Genomic DNA, 14,193 nt, shown 5'->3' with positions numbered 1-14,193 from the left:
ACACCACAAAAATTATCCGATCTGAATATTTTTAGCTTACATTGAAGACAATTCCTTACTGGTCACCATGGTATATGATATGATATCGAAATTTCATATCGAAAGTTGAATTACGAGGATTCGTGTAAAAATCGTTAGTCGAAAAAGTACACGCTACATCCCCAGGTCACGATTCCCTAATGAGGGATACTTATGTGCAATTTTTATAAGTAAGTGAGTTTATATTGAGGATCTGCAATTCAGGGATACATTCGTTGAATAGATGGCGATTTTATTCGGTCTGTATAAAAATATTCATGAAATTCCAATATTGATTATAAAATTACTTTCCCCTGTCAGAAACAGATTTGACAGAATTTTAAATTTTCTTTACATATTTTACATCTACATATATTGCCCAACCCACACATTAAACATTTGTAATTGATGCCCCCTCAGCAGGCTCCGAAACATTCACCTCACTATGAAATCTTTGGTTTGAATCTGCGGTCCCAATATGAAGTTTGAGAAGTTAAGATCTTATAACAATGATAATAAATGGCTAATGACGGAGATTAAATAGAACTACCTGCCGGTCGATATAACGGCAATTTATGTTGACTTTACAGAGCTGAATACCGTGGTACTGGTGTACAGGGTCGAGCACCTCAAGTAACAAACCTAATTAATTATTGTAGCTGTATATAGGGGTTAATTAGTGCGGATATTGTCCAAATACAAGCGCAGAAACTGACAGTAATGTAGACGATTGTAATTTTTACCTGATGTATGAGATGACGTGTGTTTGTATATGCAATACATGTTCATGCGTGTGTCTGTGTGTCGGGCTCGTGCATATGTTCGTATGTTAGGTCTGCGTGTGTTGACTGAGACGAGGTCGATGATTTTATTGAGACCTCATACCTTGTATTGTTTCCAGGTTAAGTAACGAGACCAGTTCTCATGCACTTTGTGTAATAGTTAGCGTCTAGACGTTTGACCAGTAACTCTACACGCCAGGATATATCCGCTTTGGTAAAGACTGAATTAGTACCGGATAATGTAATTATTACAATAAAGAGAGTTTATCGACCAGGCATGCTCAAGCGCTTCTGTTATATGTATCATGACAATGTACATGTATAGTCGTCAGAGCTTCCGACGGAGGCAGACCTCTGCTACGTCTAGGCGACATCAAGGCTTATAAAGGAAATATCTCAGCTACATGTAAGAAGGACAATATAAGGGGGGGGGGGACTTGCCAGATTGTTTTTGCCATTTATTGAAGTAAAGAGAATGCAAATATAGACTTAGATCCCGCATTAAACGCATTAAAACAGAAAACACGGCTAATTTATATTGAGAAAACTGCTATTTTATTATTTCAGCAAGGTCGTATGATGATCGAAGGCAAATTGTGGTCACAGGATGGGATGTGATGTCAGCAAGAGCGTGGAGGTGAATGATGTCAATGGCGCTGAAGACGAGGCTGCAGATTTCTCCGACAACCAAATAGACACTATCCGGAGTACCTGGCCTATCCTGTCACGTGACATGGCTGGTATCGGAGAGAAGGTTTTCCTTAGGATATTTCTGGAGGAACCCAAGATCAAAACGGTCTTTAAGAATTTCTCGTAAGTTGTGTATCCATTTCAGCCACAGAGAGCGATTACATTTAAGACCCGTAAACAAGCACTTCTAACATTTATGGGATTAACTTGACATGCAGATGTAATGAAAAATACTCATGTCATTGCTTTAGTGACATCAAAACAGAAATGGTCAAACATGATAATTGTAAGAATCTTACCATGCAGAAACACTGAGGTAATATTGGAACCAATTTAGTGTTGATGTGCCATTTTATCGTTCGATATGGTTGTTTGCGATCAAAAGCGAGATTAAGGATGATAACTTAAGAGAAAAAGACACATCGGAAGATAGTCACTGACGTTATCATACAAAATTAAACTATGTATAATGTATACGAACTACTAATTGTAATGTATATAAATATAATATATTGATGTCTCACAATGTCCTTTGTGTTTGTTGCAGGTACATGGACGAGAATAATCTAAAACAGTCCAAAGTGTTTCTGGATCACGTAACGAAGTTTATGCAGGTGGTCGATTCTGTTGTGGATAGTTTGGAAAAACCTAAAACCGAAATTCAACAGACGCTGCTGATGCTTGGGGCGCGTCATGCTACTTTTGACGGATTTGACATTGAATATTTTGCTGTGTATATAAAAGTGTTAATGAGCGTCTGGGAGACAGAAATTGGCGAGGAGTTTATACCGGAAGTGCGTGAAAGTTGGAATATTGTATTTACGTACATTGTGCGATATCTCTGCCAAGGTTATGAACTTTTTGTCCTTGAGAGTGAACACGATAAATCCTGTAATGGCAATTCAAGTGTGACGTAACCCTAATATGTGACATCACCATTTTACGTGTGTCTAATTAGGTCTGATTAGATAACTAAGTCGGTTACACGATTAATAAAAGAATATTATTTTTGAGACAAATTAGATTATCTACAAATATATTTCTACGGTATCTCGACGGGCAACAGTATTCTCACATACGTAGTAATTCTGGAGGGCATATTTTAGAATTACCAGAGTCTACCATTCTTTGAATAATTAATATGATGTCATTGTATTGGAGCTGTATAAAGTTTCTACTATAAAATCTGACAATTTCCTCTCTTCTTTACTTTAATTTAACGTTATACTATGTTAATTTTACAAAAATAATTTTTAGCACTTTCTGTAAAACTGTGTACCTTATTTGATGCATTTTGACACATTGGCACAACTAGTACATGCCATGGAAACGAGGCTGATTGTCATTGAGGGAATAACAGTACTCTCCGTATCTCAATGGATATATTGGAAAGTCCATTTTAAAACAAAATCGGTCGCTTGAAACATACAAAAAAGATTAGCGAATCAACGAAAGATATATGGGAGCATCCACGAAAACTATTAGATAAGATTAGTAAAGATGATTAATGCAGTATCTTCACAGTATGAGGTGTTTCTCATAATTAAAACATGACCTTTATAGCTTCAGGTAACCTTCACTACTGCACGGGATAGTCTTTAAAATTTTCAACAGCTTAAGTAAATTCTCACTACTAATTTAATTCTTTAGATCTGTTCATTATGAATTTATTGTCTCAATAAGAGAGAATACATCATGCTTTCCATGAACATTTTGAAATGAAAAATTCACAGATATAAAGTACGAACATTGAAAGCTTTCTCAGTTTAGGTTCCATTGTAATATGGAGGACCATATAGTACTGCATACAATATCAGTGGTAATGCAATTTTCAAGCACTCCAAATACTGGGGTTTTATACGTAAGTTTAAAGATCTTTACAACAAAACAATGTCCTGCTACTGAGGAAAAAAGAAACAAAAGATAAACCTAGATCCGCCTCGAAATCATTGGCACAGTATAATCTGTGGCACGTAAGACTATAATACACATGTATACGGAATAAAATGGGCGAAAAGTGAAAGAAAATATTTTTCCATGTCTAACAAAGGCTTGACTAAGAAAGATGTGTTTAAAGAAAGCACTATTTAAATCAGCTATTGCCTTATTGTAATGAATAGTAGTGACATGGAATGGTTATTAATGACTTTTATTGAAAAAAATAGATAACTGGAAATAATCAAGTATCTAGGATTTCTTTCTTAACATAAATAGAGTTACTGAATAAAGTTACTGCCTCTTGAAATAAAGGGATTTATATTTCTCGCGAATACTTCCATGTTCCTTCTCTTCCTTTTCTGGATTTAATGAATGCGAATTTCCTCATGGGTTGTGATTGTGGATATAGATACCGTGAAGTGCTATTTTTATTGGATGTCTAGTAGCTGCTGACAACTCACTTCACCTTTGACTGTGGAATAGTTATGTGTTTTTTCCTGTGTGGGAATAGTTTCAAACTATTCCACAGGAAGGGTAACTATTGTATAGAAATAGGTGATACAACAACATATTTTGGTCTCGAGAGAAACAGATGGCATTAGAGCCAGGAGTCCCATACCATTTCGTCACGAGTTTCAAAGTATAATGATCCTCCGTAGTTTAAGGTTTCTAGTGGTGGGGCGGCGGAGACCGTGCAACGTCTGTACCTTGCAACTCAACGTACCTTTCATTTAAAACAAGAAAAGGTAGTAGATAAAGGTGATGTGAATGATTTGAATATTTGCTTTGAAATTTAAGTATCTTTACCAGAGCATGAAACATCTCTCATATTGAATTGATGTGAAGAACGGTAACGAAACTATAAAATGTCGCCTTCCTCCATTGGACCCGCAATCGACATGAAAAATTCCAGATATTTAAACAACATTTATCACGCCGCTTGTCCTCGTCTCTCCGTCATTGAAAAGAACGACACTAAACAAAGACAGCAGCCTTGACTTGAAGTCGTTCTAAAACAAGACAGGAGAGAATCTAGAAAATCTAATCCAAACAACTGCCTGGATGGTTAACACAGATTTACATAGATTTGTATACAGAATGGTTAGTATTGTAGTTGATTCTATTACCAATGTACTTTGTCAGGACCCCTACGAGATGGTATTCATGACATCATGATCATTCATGAATGATTCATGAACTTTCAAGAATATTAGCAGATTGTGGTTCATGAAAAAAGTTCATGAATATTCATCAAATGACTCTCATGAACTATTCATGAAGTTTTATGAATCCATGAAACGTTCATGATTGTTCATGATCAATGTGTCAAGAATTATCCATGAAGTTTTATGCATGACTTATATTCATTAAAATTCTTCAAAATGAATGAAAATGACCACATGAGTCACGACTATATATTGTAACGCACAATCGCGTCACGTCCGGATTCTCTCGTCAATATAACGAGTCGTAGTCACAGACTACTACCCTTGAAGATGTACGTAGGACACTATGTCAGCTGGTACCAAATATCAGGAATAGCTATAGAGGTTCTGCATCCCGAAGCTTGTCAACACAGCCTTTAAGGAAAGAGCTCAGTTATCTCCACTTTATAATAACTGTCTCAGCAAGCTATAGGTCAATATTTGGTAGAATGAGAAACTATGTATCTCAATAGCTTCTCATAATATAAACTCAATGCAAGAACAACCAGTAACTCCAATATAAAAGACAAATGTTGATTATTGATAAAACAGTAATAAATTAACAAGATATATTTACAGAATACTCTCACATTCTTATTATCACTCCATAACTATGATTACAGAATATACAACAGATCAATCCTAACTATTCCCACAATATGCCATATACTCCAAATAACAACTGGCCTAGTTAATTCTAAAGGATGCCAATAACGGTTGGTGATGCCACCAATTCCCTTAGTCTGTCCACACTTGGCCAACTATATCGGTGATTACACCGAATGTCCACAAAACAAACACGTGTACAAACGACACGCCCCCAATGAATGTAAACAAACAGTAGTGATGACACCAACTGCCGACCGACTCTCTTGAGATCTAAATTATTCCAAATATACATTAAATAGCATTGAATTAATATCCACAAGACTTTTGCCTTATTAAATGTTTCCTAATAATAATAGAATAATTCCAAATATTGACCACAGAGACCCAGAACCCGTGTGACCCGGAGCAGATCTAATGCAAAACTGATCTCCGGCGCGGAAGTCCGCCTTTTATAGCCTTCGATCGTATCCCTCGCTCCGCCCCTTTTTACCATATATGGAGCATCGTATCCCAAATCGTATCCCTCGCTCCGCCTCTTTTACCATATTTGGAACATCGTATCCCACGAACGTATCCCCGGACCGAAGCACTCCGCTTCTCCAATACAATTCTATAGTAAAAGAGTTCGCTGCCGCTATACAATATAGTTATAACAAATCCATTCTTAATAAACCTTTAGTAAACCATCCTAATCAGAAACATCGTTTCAATACTTATAATAATAGATATAAACAATATTTAAATTTATTTCAGCTTATTAACATGCCGAAATCGACAAATAAATAAGTATGTCACTGGTTCACTCGCTCCGCCATTTCAGAGAGTTGACCGAGGGAACGAGATGAACGCTGTGCAAACCTTCGCCCAATACGGCGCTATTAAACTTATACTGAAAGACAGATTGAAACAGTTATGTTTCTGATAAGGTATTGTTACAATATTAACTACTATACAATATCTAAAACCTTACATTTTCTCTCCAGTGAATGTTCACTCTTAGCCTTCTTGCCGTCAATGACAACAAAGATGGCGGCGATACTAAATTTAGTACGACTCGTCAAAACTACATAAAATACAAGTTAACACAGAAAACCCGTTACAATTTAGCGGAACCTTAGCCAATATGGCAATTACACCTTGTTCTCGCTATTACTTGTTCACATTTAGAATGAATAACGATATAAACTCTTAAAACACACAACGTACATGCCGTACAATGCAGTCAAACATCAGCTGATTTTACGATCAGCTGATCAGCTACAGAACTCGTAAACAAAACCAGGTATTAGAGAACTATAACCGGTTTCTAGAATAACCATTACCAGTACATAAATGCAACATAGAGCGTAAAAGATGCTCTCAATATATTCAAATAATGAATTTACAGGATATAATTAACATTATTTAGCATCATAAACTATATGATCTATAAAAATCCCTGCAAGTGTTGTACAATATTATAACAATTTTCTAAATTCGTTACAATATATTTCTCGCCAAAACAGTCACAATCCAAAATGGCTGCTGTATCTGCTGGCATGTGGAAGGGGATCAAAACATTATTCATCTTAAAATGGAAGTTTTGGCACATTAATGAACGGATTATTTCATTCCTGAATTTCTTTAAGCACAGATGAACATTTTCAGTAAGTTTTGATTTATCTGCAGTTCTTTTTCAACATGAAATTGTTGCACACTGATATTGCCATAGTGATTATGCATAGATATTTGTTTGTGAAATTATGTCAAATGTTATTGAATTAAATTGTCCATATAAAATATCATGCTTTACAACTATAGGTTTATTTTTGACAAATACTAATTAACTGGGAATGTAATATGAAATTGATTGCTGTGTATCAGTGAAAACAGATTTTGTTAGCACTTATCTGTGGCAGTATGAAAATATAATGAACACAGTAAACTGTTGATGATCTTCTGATGTTATATATTAATATATGGATTATACCTAATGCATAAGAATTTGTTTCAACAAATATTGAATTGATTCCAATAGAATTGTCATTGGTTTGATAGAAATTTTCAATTCTGGACCCCCAGAAGAGTAAATAAAATTTAGATGCCATTGACTCCATATTGCATTCATTAAACTTTATGAACCCGACTCAAGTTCATGAATAATAATGAATTGTTCCAGTTCATGAAGTTTCATGAATATTCATGAATTATTTCTGTCAGTTGTAGTATAACATAATAAGTTTTATTTCATAAGATACTGATATAGACTTACAGCTATTCGTGTGTGTCCCAGGTCTAAACGTATATATACTGTCAGTGTCATGCGACAACTGGCCAGGCCTATACATAATAGTCTGGGTTATAGCTATAAGTTTCTCGTTGTTGTGTAATGGTATGTGGTGCCTGAACATCTTATATGTAATGCTAATTATGAAACTGGTCAGTATTAATTGGTTCAGCGTGTTACTTATGTTATGCAGTAGCTATCCATGTATCAGATGTTTCAGGTGTTGGATATCATGGCCAAATACTGATCCCCATGCTCTCGTTGTTATGTATAAATAGAGCTGACCACTTATTGTAGGGAGAGGGAGAAACATAGATGAGCACACACCTTGTGTGTGGTCCCATTTTGGGCCACATGTATCAACAATGACTCTATGTAACGTATGAAGTACAGCAGAATAAAATGTGAACCAAAACATCAGAGTCAATCATCATTTCAACGACAATTCTCAACGCACAAGAAGTTATACGGACCCAACAAACGAAGACTACATATACCTGATGGCCACCAATACAACAGCTAAATAATACAACTTTACAAAACAAGATTCAAAAACCATTTTATCATACTGGCGCTGTGACGTGCGATGGGACCTGGGTTTAGCAGAAGGACACCACTTTATTAATACCAGACCATTGGACACCTCGCGGAGCTACTCCACTATATGATCACCAGCTACAAACAACACATCAACAACAAGTTTTTGACCAGCAGCCATATTCCATTCCATTCTACGATCATCAGTGCCACAAGAACACAGAACACACTTACAATAAGAATCTTCAAGGAACCAACGCTAATGACCACAACCACCATACACCAACCAGTAAGAAGACAGAAGAACGAAGAAAGAAGAAAGAAAATGAACTCTTTATAATAATTGTGATTTCTTAAAAAATTTGCACATTGATCAGTGTTTTGAGATATTGGAATTTAGTGTTCGGTAATGTATTATGTTTATTTTTTTTTCTAAATCTATATTTACATCTTTTCTTAATTCTTAATTTGTTCTTCGTCTAATTCTTACAGGATCTCAATTTAACGTTACTATTTACTACAGGTTTTAAAAACAATGTAAAACTAAGTTTATTATTTGTACACACACGCAAAAGGATGATAGTTGTTCTAAGCAAATATTTATCTAATAATGTAGTGTAATACATACTATTCTAAATTCTGTATGTTTACTATACACTCCTTTCTTTTACTTCACCAAGTTGTTATTACAATAATTCTGTAATTTATAATTTTTGTAATATCATTTTTTTTCCTGAACTTAGATTTTTGCTAAAGTTATATTATGTTAAACTAATTATATTGATATGTTCATGACTTGTGCTCTTCATTTTCATCATTCTCAGAGAAGGTTCCTTAACATACTTTTTGTTTTAAACTATTTTTTATTGACACAAATACAATTTCATAATATAAAACATATATTTAAACGTCTGGAAATGTTCTGCTGACATGGTCTAACATGCAGTTTTAAAAGTAATTGGAACTTCCAGTATGTCTGAGAACAATAGGGTGGTGAGCTAATTCATTAAGGCCCATTTTCTCGATATTAATGACATATTTACGTTTATGTATATTATTTCACGTGAGGAGGAATACCCGATGCAGTTTAATGCCGGGCACAAACAAGTTTTTTATGTTTCTCTCAACGTTTACATGCACACACAAATACACAACATGGAACTTTCTTTGTAAGATGATTTTCATTTCATTTTATTGATTATAAGATCTTAGCCTGATTGGAGTGCAAGATTTCACGGCTTGATTGTTAAGACGGCATGACGTCAGCACAAGCATTTTTTTTCTTTTCATTAACTCCATTTTTATAAAGCACAAGTTTGAACAGTACTAGTTCAGGTTAATCATTTTTTTTATCCTTTTTGGATTTATGAACTAAATGAAATTTCTATGCTAATGAACTCTATCATCCTTTATTTTACAAAATCATGATATTTAAACATTCTTAAAAATTACTATTAGTCTAAGATATTTGAAATACAATACAACAAAATTCTGTTTTACATATGTTGTTACTCTGAGCAAATGTACAATTACTTTTTTATAGCATTTTCATTTTTACTGGTTGGTTATTACTTAAATATCATTCACAATACATTTGTAACCATGCACTTGGTAATTTCTATATATTGGTCATTTTATAATTGATTTATCAACTAACGTTTAACAGATATACAAAACACTGTGCCCAGGTCAAATTATTCAATTAATTATATTGCATCATGTACATTTATAACTGATAACTAACAAGAAACATATTATGTTCTAATGTAGCTACACACTGTAATATAAATACCTATGATTAATTAGAGAATATTTTTCCACTTTATTAATAGTACAGATTTTCTTAAAGCAATGTAACAATTTATTGCTAAATTTTTATATACTCTGTGACTTATCCATGGTTATGCTGTTGTACTATAATTTTTCATATGGAAGTTCTTTTAACATTTTATATTGTGACATTAATATACATGATATTCATATTCACTTAAACATAATGTAAGATATACAAACACATTAAATTAGAATAATTTGGGGAATGCCCAATGCAGTTTTATGCTGGGTTCACATAAGTTGAAATATGTTCCTCTTGCGTTATTTACACAACTTTGCTACATTTATTACTTGCACAACAACAAAGAACTTCCTGTGAATTGTATCATTACATTAATTGTTTACCAGTCTTAGTCTAATTAAAGACGAGGCATCATGCTAGTGTTTTAAAACGATATGACGTTGACCTAGCGCTATTCATTTGCTTTCATTTTCATTTTTATTTTAATAACAGCATAATTATCATGAATATGTCGAAGTCCTGTAATTATTTTCGTATTTTGCTTACACAAACTCTAGCTACAAATATAGAATCAGTTCTTGTACGTTCTTCAAGTTGATTTACATTGTACATCATTTATAATTATTAAGTACATAATCTATAATTATCAAGCTTTATATAAATTCTTCATATGATAATGTTTAAGTCTTGTATCAATTTAGATTGTATTTCGGAAACATAGCGGAATATAATAAGTTTTATTTTAAATTTATTATTATTATTTTCAAATTATAACTAATTTTAAATAATTACTAACAAGGGGACGTAATATAACATAATAAGTTTTATTTCATAAGATACTGATATTGACTTACAGCTATTCGTGTGTGTGTCCCAGGTCTAAACGTATATATACTGTCAGTGTCATGCGACAACTGGCCAGGCCTATACATAATAGTCTGGGTTATAGCTATAAGTTTCTCGTTGTTGTGTAATGGTATGTGGTGCCTGAACATCTTATATGTAATGCTAATTATGAAACTGGTCAGTATTAATTGGTTCAGCGTGTTACTTATGTTATGCAGTAGCTATCCATGTATCAGATGTTTCAGGTGTTGGATATCATGGCCAAATACTGATCCCCATGCTCTCGTTGTTATGTATAAATAGAGCTGACCACTTATTGTAGGGAGAGGGAGAAACATAGATGAGCACACACCTTGTGTGTGGTCCCATTTTGGGCCACATGTATCAACAATGACTCTATGTAACGTATGAAGTACAGCAGAATAAAATGTGAACCAAAACATCAGAGTCAATCATCATTTCAACGACAATTCTCAACGCACAAGAAGTTATACGGACCCAACAAACGAAGACTACATATACCTGATGGCCACCAATACAACAGCTAAATAATACAACTTTACAAAACAAGATTCAAAAACCATTTTATCATAGTAGTTCATGAATAACTCCTGAATTATCAAGAATAAACATTCATGATCATTCATGATAGTTTTAAGTTCATGAATATTCTTAAATATTCATGAACTTTTTATGAACTTCCATGAATAGGCTGTTCATGAATGTTCATGATTTCATGAATAAAAGAGTTTCAAGAACGTTCATGAATTCATGAATGAAATGATTCATGAATGTTCATGAAATTTTTTCCCCTAAATTATTCATGAAATTTTAAGTTCATAAATTGCAATGAAAATATTCATGATTAATTGAAGAATATTCATGAATTTTATTCATGAATAATTCACGAATGTTCATGAATTATTCATCAACGTCTCGCAGGGGGAGTTTTCGTGCAGTCTAGTTGTGTCATTATATTTGAATTCTGTAAGAAAGAAAGAACATAGAAATATGGAAACAATCTTTTGTCACTATTTTGTTGTATTAGTTAAAATGGAGTGTTGCTTTGGGAAATGGTGAGACGACTGGTCTTCTAATATGATCCGATTATCTCAACTAACATCACACAAGGAAATAATATTTTAACCATACAACATCCACACGGTCTTCCACAAACTGTGCTGCTCTTAAGCGTGTCACGTTGCCTTTTCCGATACCATTGGCATGTTATACTGACTTTCATAACCAATGCTTAGATTAACAATCAAACGCAGGACATATAAATATGCAGTATATAGATATAATTAGTCTTTTGTAAGCGACAAGAGGAGGCATATTAATCTAAAATATTTGAACCACAGTTAAGAATTAACAGAGCAGTTTAAGAAAAAAAAATCACAAACATCGACGTCGACCAGAAAAACGAACATATTAATAAACTATTTGAAAGAAGATTTCTGATTGAAAAAAAAGCACAGCTAGACATCCTGATTGAGTGACCATTGTCTTCGTCAACGGCAAACGGTTATAAAAAAAACCTAGTTATTATCTGGGTCAAGTCAAAATATAAATTACAAATAGATGAAAAGAATGATCCAAAGGACACATTGAGAAACACTTGCAGTCTGACCTCATGGAAGAGGTGACAATCAGGAATGTTCTCCGAGAATGATTATATTGGATGATTTTATTTGTTATATCCGTATGATTTTGTACTTTGTGCCATCTGTCAATCACGAATAATTTATTTTATTTGTAATATCCGTATGATTTTGTACTTTGTGCCATCTGTCAATCACGAATAATTTATTTTATTTGTAATATCCGTATGATTTTGTACTGTGTGCCATCTGTCAGTCAGGAATAATTTATTTTATTTGTAATATCCGTATGATTTTGTACTGTGTGCCATCTGTCAGTCAGGAATTATTTATTTTATTTGTCATATCCGTATGATTTTGTACTGTGTGCCATCTGTCAGTCAGGAATAATTTATTTTATTTGTAATATCCGTATGATTTTGTACTGTGTGCCATCTGTCAGTCAGGAATTATTTATTTTATTTGTCATATCCGTATGATTTTGTACTGTGTGCCATCTGTCAGTCAGGAATAATTTATTTTATTTGTAATATCCGTATGATTTTGTACTGTGTGCCATCTGTCAGTCAGGAATTATTTATTTTATTTGTCATATCCGTATGATTTTGTACTGTGTGCCATCTGTCAGTCAGGAATTATTTATTTTATTTGTAATATCCGTATGATTTTGTACTGTGTGCCATCTGTCAGTCAGGAATTATTTATTTTATTTGTAATATCCGTATGATTTTGTACTGTGTGCCATCTGTCAGTCAGGAATAATTTATTTTATTTGTAATATCCGTATGATTTTGTACTGTGTGCCATCTGTCAGTCAGGAATTATTTATTTTATTTGTAATTTCCGTATGATTTTGTACTGTGTGCCATCTGTCAGTCAGGAATTATTTATTTTATTTGTCATATCCGTATGATTTTGTACTGTGTGCCATCTGTCAGTCAGGAATAATTTATTTTATTTGTTATATCCGTATGATTTTGTACTTTGTGCCATCTGTCAGTCACGAATTATTTATTTTATTTGTCATATCCGTATGATTTTGTACTTTGTGCCATCTGTCAGTCAGGAATTATTTATTTTATTTGTCATATCCGTATGATTTTGTACTGTGTGCCATCTGTCAGTCAGGAATTATTTATTTTATTTGTTATATCCGTATGATTTTGTACTGTGTGCCATCTGTCAGTCACGAATTATTTATTTTATTTGTCATATCCGTATGATTTTGTACTTTGTGCCATCTGTCAGTCAGGAATTATTTATTTTATTTGTCATATCCGTATGATTTTGTACTGTGTGCCATCTGTCAGTCAGGAATTATTTATTTTATTTGTCATATCCGTATGATTTTGTACTGTGTGCCATCTGTCAGTCAGGAATAATTTATTTTATTTGTAATATCCGTATGATTTTGTACTGTGTGCCATCTGTCGGTCACGAATAATTTATTTTATTTGTTATATCCGTATGATTTTGTACTTTGTGCCATCTGTCAGTCAGGAATAATTTATTTTATTTGTAATATCCGTATGATTTTGTACTGTGTGCCATCTGTCAGTCAGGAATTATTTATTTTATTTGTCATATCCGTATGATTTTGTACTGTGTGCCATCTGTCAGTCAGGAATAATTTATTTTATTTGTAATATCCGTATGATTTTGTACTGTGTGCCATCTGTCAGTCAGGAATTATTTATTTTATTTGTCATATCCGTATGATTTTGTACTGTGTGCCATCTGTCAGTCAGGAATAATTTATTTTATTTGTAATATCCGTATGATTTTGTACTGTGTGCCATCTGTCAGTCAGGAATTATTTATTTTATTTGTCATATCCGTATGATTTTGTACTGTGTGCCATCTGTCAGTCAGGAATTATTTATTTTATTTGTAATATCCGTATGAT

At 33.4% G+C, this 14,193-nt stretch overlaps 1 protein-coding gene across 2 annotated transcripts in view; it reads left to right on the top strand.

Moving 5' to 3' along the window:
- The window catches only part of LOC138306548 (neuroglobin-like), a 30,286-nt gene extending 26,575 nt beyond the window's left edge, over nucleotides 1-3,711 (top strand). The window contains exons 2-3 of one of the 2 annotated variants that reach the window (XM_069247002.1): nucleotides 1,368-1,613; nucleotides 2,038-3,711. In XM_069247002.1, coding sequence (XP_069103103.1) covers nucleotides 1,408-1,613; nucleotides 2,038-2,407 — 576 coding nt within the window. In that variant the 5' untranslated portion in view covers nucleotides 1,368-1,407 and the 3' untranslated portion in view covers nucleotides 2,408-3,711. The remainder of the gene's footprint in view (nucleotides 1-1,367; nucleotides 1,614-2,037) is intronic. The other variant, XM_069246997.1, reaches the window with a different exon arrangement.
- Nucleotides 3,712-14,193: the final 10,482 nt, after the last annotated feature.

Source organism: Argopecten irradians, chromosome 1 (assembly GCF_041381155.1).
Source record: "Argopecten irradians isolate NY chromosome 1, Ai_NY, whole genome shotgun sequence".
Lineage (NCBI taxonomy): Eukaryota > Metazoa > Mollusca > Bivalvia > Pectinida > Pectinidae > Argopecten > Argopecten irradians.
This window is presented reverse-complemented; position numbering and strand designations above follow the sequence as displayed.